The sequence below is a fragment of the Perognathus longimembris genome, chromosome 9 (assembly GCF_023159225.1).
Source record: "Perognathus longimembris pacificus isolate PPM17 chromosome 9, ASM2315922v1, whole genome shotgun sequence".
In the NCBI taxonomy this organism is placed as follows: domain Eukaryota; kingdom Metazoa; phylum Chordata; class Mammalia; order Rodentia; family Heteromyidae; genus Perognathus; species Perognathus longimembris.
Window position 1 is genome coordinate 34377871 of NC_063169.1, and position 18927 is coordinate 34396797.

General features: G+C 38.6%; 1 protein-coding gene across 7 annotated transcripts in view; it reads right to left on the reverse strand.

The window, feature by feature from the left end:
• Rev3l (REV3 like, DNA directed polymerase zeta catalytic subunit) overlaps positions 1-18927 on the reverse strand; it is a 146041-nt gene that overhangs the window by 57215 nt on the left and 69899 nt on the right. For all 7 annotated transcript variants that reach the window (XR_007212086.1, XR_007212087.1, XM_048353922.1 and 4 more), the window contains 4 exons: positions 9509-9628; positions 7188-7425; positions 5134-5276; positions 449-4604 (listed from right to left, as the gene is read on the reverse strand). Coding sequence is in view for 5 of the 7 variants with exons in the window: in XM_048353922.1 (XP_048209879.1) it covers positions 449-4604; positions 5134-5276; positions 7188-7425; positions 9509-9628 (4657 nt within the window). In the remaining 2 variants the exon portion in view is untranslated. The remainder of the gene's footprint in view (positions 1-448; positions 4605-5133; positions 5277-7187; positions 7426-9508; positions 9629-18927) is intronic.

Below are 18927 nucleotides of genomic sequence, written 5' to 3' on the forward strand. Positions count from 1 at the left end.
AAAACTATGAGTTTAACATTTAAGAAATGTCATTGTATATGGTACATATTGTATATAATTCAGTGGTACAATGCCTGTTTAGCATGTGTGTGACTCTGGGGTTGATCCCAGCTATACATATACAAAAAAAAAGTCATTTTATATCTTTATAGTACTATACATTCTTTTAAATTTGGCGTTATGTTACTGTGAGCCTCTGATTCTCTAATCCTTAAAGGAGATACGATGTTAAATAATAGTGACTGAAATCCAATACTCATTAACTTAAGCACATTTGTCTAGAAGTAATTGAATTGTAGATTCTCTTAGTAAACCTATAATTACAAATTTTTCTTAATAATACTTTCAAGTACAATATCATATACAAAATGAGCAATCAGGTATCAAATGTTACATTTAAAGTAATTATTCAAAGTGACCGAAAGAGGAAAACAATTTTTCTGATTACCTGGGTTTTTCTGGTGCATCAGAAGGATTACTGCAAAATGGCTCCTGGTAAATAGTCTCGGAAAGGTCATGATCCAACAAAGTTGCCACAATTTCTTCTCTACTTGGTGGTGACATAAGTGGTTTCAGAATGTGAGCAGTGCGAGAGGTGAGACTGCCATTTTTAGATTGTAAGGGAGAGCTGGTAGACCTTGGTGAACTATCAGGACTTGGTGTCAATATATCATTGTTTCTTGAAACATATAATTCTAAATCTTCAGAGGCTGCATCCACAAGTTCACCATCAGGGGAGGAGAGTATTGTAGTAAAAGAGGTATTAACTGAGTCAAGAGACTGCCTCAATTCTGTCCTATTATGACCTTGAAGCCAGTCTGAATTACTTGGCTGTGGGAGGTTAAGAAACACTTCTTTGCTCACTGAACTCCTATTTAATCTGGGTTTTTCATTAAGACAGTCCTCTGCTTGCTGGACGCAGAAAGAATCCATTATTGAATTCGATCGAGTTGTTAAAGGATGAAAGCTATTTTTCCATGGGTTGTGGCGATGACTCTCATTGCAATCTATGGATGATTTCTCAAAAAGTTCAGGACTTAAAGTTCCAGATCTAATCCATGAGGCTGAGTCAGAAGCATGATGCTTGTCTTCATCACACTTCTGGTTGTCATGACTTAAAAACTCACTTTTTTCTTTAGCTTGTCCTGGGAAGAGATCCTGAACAGCATCACTTAGAAACTTTTGAGGCAAATTCTGATCAGCTGGGACAAACTGACTGCCAGAATATAAGCTACAAAATCCAGTTTGACCTATTGTGTTAATATCAAAATTATAATTATGTTCAGGAGACAAGCTATCTTCAAGGGAATAACAACTTTCAAAACCTGGATCTGAAAAAAAGATGGGACTATCATCTGAAAATGAATTATCCAACTGTCCAGAGTTTTGTAAATTTAGAGACTCTACTTTTAGATATTTAGGAGTTTTCCCTCTAGGCTTTGTACTTCTGGGAGTTCGAGGTTTTCTTGGAGATGTTACTGATCGTGTCCGTTTATTTGCTTTGATATGTTCAAGGGAACCAGAAATATTTCTGTTTGGTTGATGTTTATTAGATAATTGGTCTTGTGTAATTGTATTTTGTGCTTTCAGTTGTCTTTTTTGTAGCAATTCTTTTAGAACTGCTAGTCCAGACTGTCCATCACCAAATGATGAAGGTGTTGATGTATTTTGATTTTTACACTGGGCAAGTGTTTTGGTTTGTGATATTGCTTCCGACAATGACCCTTGTTTTACTCTTTCAGGTTTAAAATTTGACATATCTAAAATAAAGCCCCTTTGTTTCTGCTCCCATGCAATTTGTTTGACTGGACTTCTTAAGGAAGTTACAATGCAATTATTAGGTATTTGGCTTTCCTCAGAAGCTACATTTCGGGGAGAACTACCTTCACTGTGCTTTGATTGTTCTGTCACACACACAATCTGCTGCTGACCATCTTTACAATGCAAAAAATTAGGAGCATATATCTGGTCAGATTTTGATTCTAGGGAATTATATTCATTTAATTTCCCAGTAGATGGCACATAATTTTTTTTTGTACTTGTATTCTCTTCTTTCTTTGGAGACATTACACTTGAAGACATCTGAGTACCTTGTGCTACTTGAGACAAATGGTTGGAAAGGTCAAATATATTTTTTTGAATCAAGGTTGATTCCTTCAAAGTAAACATAGCACTTTGATTATGAGACCTTTGAATATTAATTTTTGAGATTCCAGGTGCTACAGAACCACAAACAACTGATGAATGAAACTCATCTAGTGAACTTGGGAATGTTTGCAAATCTACAGACTTCTTACTTTCTATGAACGAAGAAAAGCATCCAGATAACTTCTGTTGTGCACTGATTCCAGTAGGTTGTGGAGCAGTAAGGGGATGATCTGTAGAAGAGCTTGCCAAGGATACCTCTTTCTGCTTAAAAAGTACTTGAGAGCTAGAACTATTTGTGAGCTCAGACATATTCTGGTGTTTCAGCACAAACTTAACTTCAGCACCAGATTGAGGTTTTATTTTTTCATCCTTAAGCATTATGTGTTTTCTTGATGTACTCTTCTCATTTGTTCTTTGTTTCTGTTTGGCTCTTGGCTTCTTTTTTCCATCATCTACTAGTTTATTTGTCTGATTCCGTATGTTTCTCTTCTTAGTAACTACAGAGGGATTAACAAGCTTTGTTTTTGATTTCTTAGCTTGCACTCTTGGTCGACTATTTTTTCCTACCCAAGAATTAGCTGTCCTACAATTATATGCGTTAGGACACTTAAAAAGCACTGCTTCTTTTTCTGCAGCAGCTATAATTTCTTCAGCTCTTGGATCTGTGGGAGACCAGCAGCGAGGTGGAGAAGAATTGATGGGGCTTGTGCTTCTCTCAGAAAGAAAACCTAGTTTAGACATAACATCACTGTAAGTCAAGTCACAGTCTTCAGTTTCAGCATTGTAAGATGGTGAAGGAGGAGAAAGAACAGCATGGGATCGCTTTTTCCTGAAAGATAAAGTTCTTTTAATATTTTCACTATTTGCCCTTTGTTGTTTACCATTTTTTTTCTTAGCAGACTTATGCTTTGATTTTCTTCTGTGACTTTTCTTTGGTGTTAGTGGATAAATGGGATATCTGGTTGCAGGGGAATCAGGAACTTTTGGCCAAAAATCCTTCAAAGGTGCAAGTTTTTTATATAGTTCCATTTTTTCCTCTGTTAATATTACTTGTTTTTCTTTAGAGTCTACTTTCCCTAGCTTCACAAGCATATTTTTCCTCCCTCTAAATCTATTAATAATAATATACTTTATAATGACAGGGGGTAGCTTTTTAGACATTTTTCTTCGTTTTCGAGATTTGAGTGTTCCATCCAAACTTTCACTGATTTCCATGGGATGAGGTAGGCTAATTTTTGTGTTATGTGTTACAAAACTTGACTCACTATCTTCAGTTTCATAATTTACCTTGCGTTTGGCCCGAAGTGTATATTTATTTCCATACAGTCCAAAGGACTGTTCAGTTTCTAAGGTTCCGTCTCCAAAGTGACAGTCTAAAAAACTTTCTGTGGATGTTTTGTTTTCAAAAGCTCCACAAGTGGCTTTAATTACATCATTTGCTGAAACATTATTTTTCTCAGGATTGCTAGTATATGGATTAATTTGCATACAACTATTTTTTGTGGTTTCAGTCTCATTACTTTTGGTAGAAATTTCCTGATGACCCACAAGTTTCTTTTTATTCAATTTTAGCCGGGATGCTTTACTGCCAGCTTGTAGTTTATATGTGACAGGAGATAGTTTTTGTGGTCTAGTGAGACAATTCGAAAGAACAACACTGGGAAAAAACATATAATGTGCTGCTTGCTGGCTGAGACTTGGCTTTTCTTGTTTATGTTCTTGAAATTCTTCATATCTAATTTTAAGTTTATTTAGTCCACTGTCATCAACAATGTTATCAAGAGAATGTGCCACAGTTCTACTCTCCCCTGAGCATGCTAGCAAGTCACAATTTTCACTTAATGATGAAGAAAATAAACTATTCAGAGATGTGCTGCTTCCTTTTTCATTTCCTTCAGAGCATGATTTATTTTTTGAGTGGTTCAAGTCAGAAAAATTGAGAGAGTTTTTGCCCAATGTATTCTCGCTTGTGTGACAGTTTATGTGTATAAAAGGGGCATCCTTTTCAATCTTTCTAACATTTGAATACTTTCTACTTGGTACTTGTCTTGTAACAGATGGAATATCTTCCTCATATTCAAAAATACTACGTTCACATGAAGATATTGGAAGGTTATCTTTCTTACAAATCTCCTTATGAGAATTTTCTGAGTGGACACCACTGCTTAAAGATCCGTATTTTATAGAGTAAGTGCTTTCATTTGTAAAAGAAGAGACTGAATTATCAATAACTTTTTCTACATTGTTTGACTGTGAAATGTCTTCAATTAAGTCTTCCTTGTTCAAAACATGGGAAGAAAGGGCACTTGTGTGTTTACACTGAAATGTAATCTTAGCTGAAGATGGGGGTTCTAATGTAGCAGCATCTTTGTGAAAGATGGAAGAATTTACTGATAGCTTGCTTGTTGCAATCACAGAAGAATGGGTTCTAGAACTTTCATTATTCAGTGGATTGTCTCGATAGAAGAAAAAATAAATTATTTTATTTACATTTAATTTTTAATAGTAGCTCTTCACATCAAACTACTCTTACCATAAAAGAAATTATACGAAACTAAGTTTGTACATTTAAAATGGTTATCTGAATAAAATGTTTACTCTTATCATTAAGATATCTCAACCAAATTATTAGTTATTTTAAATCATTTTGAATCAGAAAAACATTTTATTAGCATTCACTCTCTTTTGGATGAATTAGGGAAAAATGGTGTCACATTTAAATTTTTCCATAAAATAATGTGTCTTTGCATTTCACTTCAGATGTTTCTTATGGTACGGTAATGTTACAAAACTCAGAATTACTAATTAACGAACGTCATGTCCTTTGGATTGTTTTTCAAAAGCAAAAATCCTGATAAAAGAAACGTAATAGTCTCCCTACAGCATAATGAAATCAATTATAGGAAATATGATAATTGTTTTAAAATAAAATTTAATTTTTAGCCCCTATATAACCAAAGGTTCACAGCAGACTGGCTTACTTACCACTGTTTTCATCTGCAGTTCCATCTAACTGAGGTATAGAAAGACTGGCAAGAAGCAAACTGTTATCATTCCATTCCATTTCATCTTCTGAAGATGAATCATCATCTTCAGTTGAACTTCTGTGAGTGTTTCTGCACAGTGAACTAGAGAATATTAAAATTTACCAGTATCATAGTTAGATAATAGAAACATAGATGTAAATAATTTATCTAATATGACTAGTACAACAATGAAGAATTTGGAAATAAGGTTAACTTTAAAAAAGAAAAGCAAATTTATTTTGTGAACATTTTCTACAATGGGTATAGGCAAAAATTATTGTAAACAAACTTTATAATCTCCTTCATGTGGAGGAGGATATGAGGATCTCAGTTCCAGGCCAGCTTGGACAAAAACAAATGAGATTTTATTCTCTAGAACAAAGTAAAAGCAAAAGGACTTAAGAGATATGGTTCAAGTGGTAGGATCCGAGTTCAATCCCTATAACTGGAAGAATTTAAAAAAAAAAAGAAAAAGAAATATCAGACATTATACAGCAAATATTTCTAGTCTGTGTGGCTCAATGTAAGTACTTTATTTTCAACAGATTTTATACAATCTCTGCTTTTCTGTTTGTGTCAGGGATTTACTATCTCAAGTATATTTTCATCATTACTAGCTCTAAATGGAATAACCACCTTTTGATATTGAACAAAATCTTCTTTATATCTCTTGTTACTGGGGATTGAACCCACAGCCTCAAGTACACTATTATTTGAACTACATCCCTAGATCTTTTGTTTTATTGCTGTAGCAATTTATGTTAGAAAAATAGCCTATTTGAGGGCTTCATAGGCCAATTTATTAAACATAAAAATACTTAACATTATACACAAATAAACACTGAATTTATAGATAAACTTCTTTCCCCTTTCACAAAAGCTTTTGCATTGAAAAATTTCAAACAAAGACTTTATAGTTGTTCAAAAGAAAATCATATTTATTCAGTCTTTCAAGCTCAGAGGCTGAATTTTTCTACAACTATATCATACAACTCAGGGATACAGTCAAATCAATAAAGCTCACAGAGACTAATTAAGAAAAGTGCAATGTATTCTCACTGATTTATCTCCCTCCCCTCTACATGCAGGAATGGAACCCTGGGCTCTATACATGCTACACAAGTTCCTACCACTAAGCTTGATTTTTCTGAGACCTTTTCTCATTATGTAGCACAAACTGGCTCTAGCTCATGATCTTCCTGTTTCAGTTTCTCAAGTAATCAGATAACAGAAGTCGATCATCAGGCCCAGCTTACTGATTTATTTTGAAAAACAAACCAGAATAAGTATTTGCTTTATTTATCTTTATTACTTAATTCATTTAGCTAATCAATCATTCCTCGTCTTCAAGCTTACTTCATACATTGCTACTCAGATCCCTAACAGCTGAACTATCAGAGGGCATTCTTTTTTTTATTTGCAAGTTCTAAGATAAAGGGGAGCTTTAATTTTGTCTCATACAAGCAGAGGATGATTTCTAATCATCCATAATCATTTCTTAATCTTTTTGAAGGTAGAAAATTTTTATTTTCCTCAAATATTAAATATGTGCTACATGGGAAAAGAAGTCACTACTTAAAAGTGTTTAAAAGAAGTTAATTGAGAGGTGGATGCCAGTGTTGCACACCTTTAATCTTAGCTACTCCAGAGGCTGAGATCTGAAGATCATGGCTCAAAGCAGCCCAGGCAGGAAAGTCCATGAGACTCTTATCTCCAATTATCTACACATAAAAGCCAGAAATGGAGCTGTGGCTCAAGTGGTAGAGTGCTAGCCTTGGGCAAAAAAAGCTCAGGGACAGTGTCCAGGCTGTGAGTTCAAGTCCCAGGACTTGCACACATGAAAATGTTTGATTTGGGCTGGGATGTAGATCAGTGGCAAAGCGCTTGCCTAGCAAGTGCAAAGTCCTGGGTTCAATCCTCAGTACCAAAAAAGAAAAGACAAAAGAAAGAAAATAAAATGTTTGATTTAATAACAGCAAGTTATTACAATAACAGAAGTGACTAATAAATTACCTCTTTTTGGCACGATGATCTTCAATATTGTTATCCCATCTCTGGGACATCACTAAACTAAGCTCCATTTCCTCTTTTTCAATCTGTGGTTCATTTTCTTCATCATCACTATTTTGGGGATTTTTCATATGTATAAAGGGGTGACATGGTGATGACAGCCTATTTCTTCCATCTTGATATCCATCACTTTCCAAGCCAGCAATAAGATGTATCAGAGCCTCATCAGGACTATTGCCTACTATTAAAAAAAAGCAATCAGCAACAAATAACTTGATTTTCTAAATAATCCAACAATTGAGATCAGCTATAAAATAACATCATAGACACTAACAAGTACTAAAAGAACATAGTTGATGCAAAGGTTCAAGTATTCGCAGTTCTGCTGTAAGTGTGACGTTTATACTACCTGCATTAGAATAATTTTATTATCTCATTTAAAACAGCATTCTCAGACCCATCCCACACCTACTGAATTAGAATTGATAAGAGTGGAACCCAGGAATCTGTACTTTGACAAACTGCTCAAACTTTTACAAATAGGGTCATAAGTGTTCAAAATAAAAATAAAAAACACACTATAAGAGTATGCTAATGTATTGCCTTAAAATTACACATTTAAACATGTTATCCTTTTCTTAACTGTGTGTGTGTTTACCAGAGTTTGAACTCAAGGACTATGAGATCAATAGCCCCAACCCAGTAAGTAAATAGTACCACTAACTAGTACCCCCTCCTCTTCCTACCCCATCTTTGTCTACCTCTCCCCGCCAAAAGATTGCCAGTCAAAAAGCCTTAGGTTGTTTTACCAACTCTCTGGTTGGGGTTTCTCTAACTCCCGCCTTGGATTCCATTAACTTGGCAGAGCAGTTCCAAAGAGCCTTGAGAACTCACAGCTCAGGAAAATAGATTTATTGGCTTATTATTGAGGATATTACGAAGGCCATTGGTGAACACCAAATGATGATATGAATCATCAATGATATGAAGCAAGGTAGGGAGACAGGACAGACTAAGTCTTTTTCATCTTTTCAAAGAACTTTTTCTTTAACTGATTTTTTACTTTTGATTCTTTCATTATATATCATTCAAATGAAAGTTATTTCATTAATTTTTCCATTTCATCAATTTTCTTACCTAAACTTCATTATTTCTTTCCACCTGCTAATTTGAGGTTTGGCTACTGAGGGTTGGCTAGTTGTTTTATCTAGAAACTTGAGGTGAATCATTAAGCTACTTATTTGGAGTTTTTAATATAGGTACTCAAAAACTTTCCTATTAACACTGTTCTTGCTGTACTCAAGGTTCTGATAAGTTGTGTTTTCATATTCAGTAGAAACTAGGAAGTTTTTTAAAATCCCACTTATTTCTCTCATGTAAGTCATTCAATAAGGGATTACATGTATTTTAATATTTTCTGTAGTTTTCTCTGCGGTTATTCTCTACTTTTCTTTCATTGTGGCCTCATAGAATACAGGATGTTATATCAATTCTCTTAAATGTTAAAACTTGCTTTTGTCTTAAAATATCTATTTTTGAGGAAGTTTCATAAGTTCCTGAGAAGAATGTGTAGCATATAGCTGGGTGGAATGTTATGTAGAGGTTTGTTAATTCCATTTGCAATAATGCTGATTAATTCTGAAGTCTGTCTAGATGACCTATCTACTGGTGAGAATAGACCACCATTGTCTTGTAGTCCATCTGTACTTTTAAGTCTAGTAAAATTTCCCACAATTATTGTGTTGTCTATCTGTTCCTGTAAGTGCAGTACTATTTAATAAAATTAGGTATGGTAACTTTGTGTGTGAAAGTAGTGGTGCTTGAACTTGAACTCATGTTCTGGAACTAGAAACCCATTCATTGCTTGGCTTTTAGAGCCACATCTCAACTTCCATCATTTCTTTGCTGGTTAATTAAAGAGTTTCATCAACTTTTCTACCTGGGCTGGCTTTCAGATCTCTGAATAGCTAGGATTATAGGCAGGACAACTCAGTGCTTGGCTTGGGTATGCCAACCTTTTGTATATATATGTTAACAATTTACTCTTCTTGATGGATTGTTCTTTCTCTATTCTAATTTTGGTTGAATGTCTGTTTCACCAGATATGGATATAGCTGTCCCTTTCCTGCTTTTAAGACACATGGCTTAAAAGAGGTTTTTCCCATATTTTCAAAAACAAGTGATTTGATTGAAAGTAATGTTTCATTTTTAAACTCGGTATTTACTAAATACAAAAAATCTCTTCAAATGAAGAAAAAAATTTCTCCTTACAAAACTCACTCTCGGATTAAAAATAGAGTATTTATGGTAGCATTGTTACTTACTGAATACCGGTGATTCACTCAGTCTTTGTGTCAAAGGTTGAAAAGTCTGACTATTTTCCATGAGGTTTAAAATTGCTTCTTCATTAATAAGTGCATTTTCCACTTTATGTTTAGTATGACCTTAAATGAAAAAAGGATAAAATACATTAAAACAACAGGCATACCTATAAATCAACCTTTGGAATATGTGTGGATTAGGAAGAAATATTTTGTAAGTCTTTTTAAAAATCCGAACTGTTAGCAAACTATCCAACCAGTCATATGTATTAATAAGCAATAAAACAAAATTAGCCCCTGAATCTATGAACCATCAAATATTTACAATCTCTTCTTTTTGATTCTATCTAGAAACTTTAGAAATATTAGGTTACTCTAATAAAAATAATTATATATTAAAATGAACAGTGGGGAGTGTCTTATTTGGATAACTTTATTCTCTCTCATTTTACATTAAGTGTACATTTTACAAAAAGCACCCCATTATCTTAAAAAAGTAGTCCTTGAGCATTTATTAGGTCTAATGTACATAGGGATTCAATAGCTTTAAAGGTAAAATGAGTCCTGTATCTATTGAAGAGAAAAGCAAAATAGAAAACATTTATTTGCCAGACAAAAATCGACAATACACCAAAAGTGTATTATTAGAAAATAGTTTTGTTTTCCTACTTCAGATATCTGAATAAATTTGAAACTAAATGCTTCTGAGATTTTTCAAGTGAAAATCTTCAGGAAGAAATGTGTTTTAGGTAAAACATCATAGGAGAGAGCAAGTATAAGAAAAACATTAAAGTGAATATATGGGGACTGGGAATGTGAGTAGAGTGCTTGCCTAGCATGCATGAAGCCCTGGGTTCCATTCCTCAGTACCACATAAACAGAAAAAGCCGAAGTGACACTGTGGCACAAGTGGCACAGTGCTAGCCAGAGAGGCTCAGAGGCAGAGCTCAGGCCCTGAGTTCAAGTTCCAGGACCGACAAAACAAACAAAATCCCTAATATATATAGAAAACTGAAAAAAAAACCAACTCACTCTAAAACAAGGTGCAAATCAACTGCACAACTCTTGGGGGGGAAAGGGGGACGGGGGAGAATGAGGGAGGAGGTAACAAGTTGAACAAAAAATGCACTCACTGCCTTACATAGGAATCTGTAACCCCTCTGTACCACACTTTGACAATAAAGAAAAAATTAAATTTAACAAACAAACAAACAAAAAACCAAGGTGCATTTATGTGGACTAATAAAAACAAATGTAGTTTTATTACACTAACAAAAAAAGAACAACAAATTAAGGATAAAGATTTAAGTAAATTATATTAGGAATAAAAGTTATAAGGAAAATGCTGAACAGTACTGTGAACAATTCTATACCAAAAAAATAGAAAATAGATAAATGCGCAATTTCTCAGAAAAAAAAATTATCTGGGGGGGCTGGGGATATAGCCTAGTGGCAAGAGTGCCTGCCTCGGATACACGAGGCCCTAGGTTCGATTCCCCAGCACCACATATACAGAAAACGGCCAGAAGCGGCGCTGTGGCTCAAGTGGCAGAGTGCTAGCCTTGAGCGGGAAGAAGCCAGGGACAGTGCTCAGGCCCTGAGTCCAAGGCCCAGGACTGGCCAAAAAAAAAAAAAATTATCTGGGGCCAGTGCAAGTCAAAAGCATGGGGAGAGTGGCTCAAGTGTATGTGGTTCAAACCTAGTATCGAGAGAGAGAGAGAGAGAGAGAGAGAAACAGCTACAAAAGGTCGATGAAGCTTACTAATAGCAGCAATTAATATAATTTGTTAAAGATAAAACATGTGGTTTATCATTGTTATTTTCAACATACCATGTGAAATTATACTCTTTTTCTTTTGTCTTTCTTTCCCATGGTTTTACCCCTGATATCGCTGCAACTGATTTTAGTACCCTGGATATTGTATATATATATATGTACTGGAACTGGGGAAGGGAAAAGGAATACCAAAATACAGGGACAAAGGATAAAAAGACAAACTAATGCAATAACAATACTTACAAAACTATATGGTAGAAACCAACTGTACAACTCATGGGGGAGAGAGGGAAGTGTGGAGGGGGATGTGGGGGAAAAAGAGGTAGGAGGTAATAAGTTGGGTAAGAAATGTACTCCTGCCTTACACATGAAACTGTAACTCCTCTGTACATCACTTTAACAACAAAGAAATGAAAAATAAACAAGTAAAACAACTACAGGACATCCAGGACAGGTAAATGAAGAACAGAAAAATTATAACTACTGAAAAAAGTAAGTAAAATGGAAAATATATTTGTATGCAGCTGTAATGAAAGTATGAACGGGCAGATTTATCAGTACCTTTAAAAAAAAAACAGAAACCCCAAAACCGCCACATTTGTGACCAAGAAGGCTTTTGTTTCCATCAGAAAGAATGACATTGCCACATTTGTAAAGAAATGGAAAAACTTGGAAAAAATATACTAAGACAGGTAAGCCAAACCCTAAGAAACATAGACTGCATGGTTTCCCTCATTTGTAATAACTAGAATGTGCCCATAAGCCTGTAAGTAAACTCAATGGACAGTAAGAGACAAATAATTACACCTGGACATGATTAAATAGCAATCTAAACATTCACACAGTGAGAACAAAGTATGCTATTCTTAGGAGAGGATCCCGAGAGCTTAATAGTTATGTGCGTAAGATCATATAAAATGATACTTATTGGAATGAACTCCAAGAAATGGAAGAGTTTTATTTTTTTATTGTACTATATGTAGTTCTTTTTTGTTTTGTTTTATCCTTTCCTTTTTTCTTTGGTTTATTCACTTCTGTCCCTGTTCTTGATTTTTGTACCCTTTGTTTTGTATGTAAGTTCATCTGATTTGGGGAAAAGAGAGGAAGCACAGAAACAGTGAGACAAAGGGTGAACCAATTAAGCAGTAAAACCCACTAGACACTGTGTTGGAAATGTATACAACTTTGGGGGTAGGGAAGTTGGAAGGGGAAAAAACCTGGAAGAGAATGAGGGAGGGAGTGACACTGTTCAAAAGGAAATGTACTCATTACCTGAATCGTGTAACTGTAATCCCTCTGTACATCATCTTTATAATAAAACTTTTTTTAAAAAGTACAATAAACTTGTAGCTGGGTGCTGGTGGCTCATGTCTGTAATCCTAGCTTCGTAGGAGGTTGAGATCTAATGATCACAACTTAAAGCAGCTCAGCTAGCAAAGTCTGTGAGATTCTTAATTCCAATTAACTGCCAAAAAAAGCCAGAAGTGGAGCTCTAGCTCAAGTGATAGAGTGCTAGCCTGGAGCTAAAATACTCAGGGACAGCACCCAGGCACTGAGTTCAAGACCTAGGACCACATATATACACAAAAGAAACATAAACTTCTGAACAAGTATCAGAAGGGATATTATCCTGACTAAAGTACATTTAGTGATAAAAGTACATTTACTGTTAAGTATGAGATTTATGCAAGGCATTGATGGTGCATGGCTATAATACCATCTATAGGAGAGAGCATGGAAGAGAATTACAGTCTAAGGCAATTCAGAAAAAATACATGAGGCTAAGCAGGCACTGGTTCTCAGGCCTACAATCCTAGCTACTCAGGAGGCTGATACCTGAGGATCATAGTTTGTAGCCAACCTCGGTAGTACAGTTCAGTTTAGAAGACTCTTACCTCCAATTAATCTGCAAGAAGTTGGAAGTGGAGGTGTGGCTCAAATAGTAGAATGTGAGCCCTGAGCAAAAAGTCAAGCAAGATACTGAGGTTCTGAATTCAAGCCTCAGTACTGGCATAATCAACAATAAGAACAACAACAAAAGAAACTCTCCCACCCACCCCTCACCCCCCCCCCCCTATGGCCATATTTGAAAAACAAGAGGAGCTGAGGTATGATGAATAAAAAAGTTGCTCAACTGATATTAGGAAACCATTTATATATAATAAAGACCCAGAAAAACAACATGTCAGAGAAAGGTTGGACAAATGGGATTGCATCAAACTACAGAGCTTCTGCATAACAAAGGACAATTAGCAAGATAAACAGAAAGCCCACAGATTGGGAGATCTTCACTAGCCATACAACAAAGGCCTCACATCTAAAATATACTTAGTCTCTTGGTAAAGTAGACTAAGGTTATAGGTTCCTGGCTAGGTAAGGTCAACACCCCTGAGCCAGCCAGAAGAAGTTACAGAAGATGAATGATCTTCGCCCATCAGCTCCCTTTAAAAGATGAGGCAGGATAAAGTAGGAATCCCTCTTCTCTCCCTGCTGTACTCCCACTTTGACCCTTCCTTCTCAAAGAAGCCTCAGACACTAGATGTCCTCTTCACCACTGAATTCGTTGGCAGGTAGGGAGTGCTTAAAGGTTTATTGCCAGGTGTTAGGTTTTTTTAAAGTAGGTAGCCGGTAAAGGAGAACACCACGCGATATTCAGGCAGGAGAGAAAGTTTACTACCGAACTGCTGGCCTGTGGCCAAGATGATCCATGGCAGGAGAGAAGGGAGAGAGACCCCCACTCAGCCCTGCCTTATTTCTAGGGCAGGGGCAAGGGGTGTGGCCAGGTGGATAAGGATGTGACCTCAGGGAAAGGGGAGGTAACTGCCTCCAGGTCTGCAGGTTACCCAGGTAACTGGGTGGAGACTTAATGAGGTGGGGGCATCTACATGGAGCCTTCCAGCGACAGACCTTACATTCCAGCCTTTTAATAGTTATGAAAAAGGACGAAGACTCTCTCTGGCTGCTTCCTGCTGGCAAGGGGCGTCGGCATTAGGGGTAAAAGGCAGAAATGTGGCCCCGCCTGGAGAAGGTGAGCAGCTGGGTCCCTTGATGGTAGATGCCAGTCCTTGAATGAAGCCTGGAAGAAGTCTCATGAGGCAGGGGCTGGACAAAAAAAAAAGTATTAAGGCAAAAGGAAGGGCTTAGGGCACAAAATTAAAAATTGGGTGACTTGGCTAGCGCTCATACTCAGGTATGGACATTAGATGGACAAGCTACTATCTCTTGATCCCCCCGCTCTGATTAATTTTGAAAGGGCGAGACAAAGTGACTCTACTTAGGATGTGACATCATTCTCCTCTTACTCCTCTCCATGATCCTTGTTCCCTGAACTGGCTGAGGCCCAGGGGTCTAGGTGCTTGTTGCTGGGATGGCTTGCCCCCGTTGGCATTCACGGGGTTTGAACTCAGGGCCTGGGCACTGTCCCTGAGCACTTCTGCTCGAGGGTAGTACTCTACCACTTGAGCTCCACTTCCAGCATTTGGCTGGTAAGAGATAATTCTCTTCAGCCATGCTTCCAGCCTGGCTCAGGCATCAGCTCAGGCGCCATTATGCCATGCCACGTGTTCTCTATTAGTGTGTTTGTGTCCTCCTGCCACCCCCCTCAACATGGCATCCCACTAGAGTTTAACAAAATGTGGTTTCTCCATTTTATAATCTGAAAATTGTTATTTGCTAGCAAAATTGTTTTTCTAACCAACCACGTGGTTCTAAAATATTGGACAAAAAATGTCATTTACTATTGGAATTCCGAAAGAGTCTACTGCTGAAATTCATTTTTGCATGCTGTAAAACCTATGTGCACAGTGTGTATGTGTGTTCCATGTGTGTATGTATGTGTAAAAGTCATTTGTTAGTATGTCCATCTAGCTATATATCTGTGCTAAAACTCATCGCATCTACTGAGTTTTGTCATTGCAGAATTCTGGCAAGTATTTGGTCAGTTCTTGACAAGGTACAGGTAAGCTCTAGTCCCCTTGGTCTCCTTGTTTTAATTGGAAATCAAAAAGGGCTTTTGTGGCAAAGACGCCTTGGATTGCAGTTCGAAGCCAGCCCGGGCTGAAAATCTCTCTCAAACTCCATCTCCGAATTAATAAGCAAAGAGCCAGGCTGGAAGCATGGCTGAAGAGACTTATCTCTTACCAGACAAATGCTGGAAGTGGAGCTCGAGTGGTAGAGTACTAGCCTTGAGCAGAAGTGCTCAGGGACAGTGCCCAGGCCCTGAGTTCAAATCCTGTGAATGCCAACAGGGGCAAGCCATCCCAGCAACAAGCACCTAGACCACTGGGACTCAGCCAGTTCCGGGAACAAGTATCATGGAGTGGAGTAAGAGGAAAATGATCGCATCCAAAATGGAGTAACTTTGTCTCCCCCTTTCAAAATTAATCAGAGCCAGGGGATCAAGAGATAGTAGCTTGTCCATCTAATGTCCATACCTGAGTATAAGAACTGTCCAAGTCACCCAATTTTTAATTTTGTGCCCTAAATCCTTCCTTTTGCCTTAATATTTTAAAACCACGTGGTTGGTTAGAAAAACAATTTTGCTAGCAAACAACAATTTTCAGATTATAAAATGGAGAAACCATATTTTGATAAACTCCAGTGGGATGCCATGTTGAGGGGGTATAAACTCTAGTGGGATGCCATGTTGAGGGGGGTGGCAGGAGGACACAAACACACTAATAGAGGACACATGGCATGGCATAATGGCGCCTGAGCTGATGCCTGTTAAACCCAATATCCACCACGTGGTCAATGCTAGAGAAAAGAACTTTTAGATATCTTTGATGACAAAGCACATTGGTGTTCAAGCCTCAGTTTCGAAGGTCTGTGAAAAGAGGCAGCTTTGTGAGCAAGGCACACAATGATGGTACGACTTGGGAATTTTATAAAGTAAGCAAGTAAGCAGGAAGATTAGAGAGAGAGGGAGAAAAAGGAAGAGAAAGAGAGCCTGAATATAAGTGACTTCTGACCATTTACCATTGCAGTGGCAAAAACTGTATCTGTTTGATTATTTCGAGAAGGCCTCAGTGTCCCGGCTCGGGTGTGACTGTGATGCAAAACCCAAAAGCACGGGAGGGAGGCGCCTGGTGAGTGGATGAGCTTACCGGGCAGAAGCAGCTGAAGCGGCAGAAGCGGCAGACGGAGCGGCAGAGAACCGGAGCAGCAGCAGTTTCACTCACCAGGGTAGACAAGTGGTGTGGAGGTGGAGGTGGATGTGGAGGCCAGCAATGGTATTAGTGAAAAGTGCCGCGTGGCAACTCGCAGCAGTTCGGTTCGCGGAAAAAGGGCCATCAGGACTGAGGATACTCCCAGAAAAAGAAGAAAAATAGAGGGAATTCCGCCTGTCCTGACTCTTAAGCCCCATCCGAGTCACGGCACCATATATGTTAGGTTTTTAAAGTAGGTAGCCGGTAAAGGAGAACACCACGCGGTATTCAGGCAGGAGAGAAAGTTTATTACCGAACTGCTGGCCTGTGGCCAAGATGATCCATGGCCGGAGAGAAGGGAGAGAGAGAGACCCCCACTCAGCCCTGCCTTATATCTAGGGCAGGGGCAAGGGGTATGGCCAGGTGGATTAGGATGTGACCTCAGGGAAAGGGGAGGTAACTGCCTCCAGGTCTGCAGGTTACCCAGGTAACTAACTGGGTGGAGACAATGAGGTGGGGGCATCTGCATGTAGCCCTCAGGGAGAGGACCTTACACCAGGCTTCTCTGGGGGGTCTCGGGACCACTGGGAAGGGCCCAATCAATTTGTCTAAATGGATGAGTCTCCGGCAGCCTTTTTAGAAAGGCGGCTTGGGGGCTGGGGATATAGCCTAGTGGCAAGAGTGCCTGCCTCGGATACACGAGGCCCTAGGTTCGATTCCCCAGCACCACATATACAGAAAACGGCCAGAAGCGGCGCTGTGGCTCAAGTGGCAGAGTGCTAACCTTGAGCGGGAAGAAGCCAGGGACAGTGCTCAGGCCCTGAGTCCAAGGCCCAGGACTGGCCAAAAAAAAAAAAAAAAAAAAAAAAAAGAAAGGCGGCTTGGTGCTTACCATACTTATACTTCCATAGATCTAGAGGCTGAGGAAAATTTTTAAAAAGCAGTTAATGTAGCATTTGTGGGACAGGCAGCTCCAGACATTAGAAAGAATATTACCAGCCGGTATGTGCCATGCCAGAGAATAAATGAAGCTGGCAGAGTAGCCGCCAAGGGAAAGAGGGAAAGGGGAACGTGCCAGGAGCCTATTGGCAGGTAGACTTTACTGAGGTAAAAACAGGCAAGTTTGGATATAAGTATCTGCTAGCTTTTATAGACACTTTTTCAGGATGGACGGAAGCTTTCCCAACCAAGTGGGAAACAGCACAGACAGTAGCAAAGAAGCTGCTAGGGGAGATAACTTCCAGGTTTGGACTCCCAGTAGCCATAGGCTCAGACAATGGCCCCTCTTTCACCACTCAGGTAACATAGCTATTAGGTGAGTCACTGGAGATTAATTGGAAATTACATTGTGCCTATCACCCCCAAGTTCAGGTCAGGTGGAAAGGAAAAGAGACCTTAACCAAATTAGCCCTTGAGACTGATGAAAACTGGACGGCCCTCCTACACCACACTTTAAGAGCATCACACCTTATGAAATAATTTTTGGGAGGCCTCCTCCCTTACGTCCTAAGCTTGGTTCTGAAGCAATAGCTAAATTGTCTAACCAGCATTTGCTAAAAGGCAACCAGGAAAATATTAGGGGATTTCACTAGTCAAGCCTTAGGGTAAGCTTCTTTAACGAGTCTATGCAGAAAGTTGCAGGCAACCCAGCAGGAGGTGTGACATTCTATTGGAACCACTGGAAGACACTGCTGCTTGCTGCTGCCACATCCCCTCCCACCCCATTTGGGTTAAGATCAAAGATGGCCTGACAGTCATCTGGAGCCATAGTGGCTGCCCTAATCAAAGGGACCGGAGGACTGACTATAAACTTCTCATCACTCAAGTAGATTTGGACATTCGGGGAATGCATGCATCCATTGATAAGCTGACCGACTCCCTCAACTCCCTGGCAGAACTGGTCCTCCAAAACAGTAGAGGTTTAGATCTATTGTTCCTAGAGAAAGGAGGGCTGTGCCTGGCTTTGGGAGAGGAATGCTGTTTTGGGGTTAACCATACAGGAGTGATCAAAGAAACTCTCACAGCAGTAAAATACAGGCTGGATGAGCGTGAAAAGAAATGCAGGGAGAGCATGGGATGGTATGAGTCTTTGTTTAACTGGTCCCCTTGGTTGACATTGTTAATAACCTCAGTAGCAAGGTCTTTGATGTTGCTAATAGTTACCCTAATGGTTGGTCCTTGTATTCTTAACAGGCTCACTGCATTTGTAAGAGATCATGTCAGTGAGGTACAGCTAATGGTGCCTGAGCACCAGTATAATGAGGTCATGATTGCCCCCACCCCCTCCATTAGTAACCAATAGAAGAGGAGGAAATGTAAGCGCTAACCTGAGAACCTGAGTGACTAAATATAAGTTTAAGTGTTAAAATTATAACAGCTTCTAAACCCTGGTGATGACTCCATGATAGAGGGCTGCACCCCCAGTCGTGAGACTCGTTTTTTGTAGTTTGACATTTAAAAATATAGGGAGCCCTTGTTCCCCTCTATACCTAGGTAGC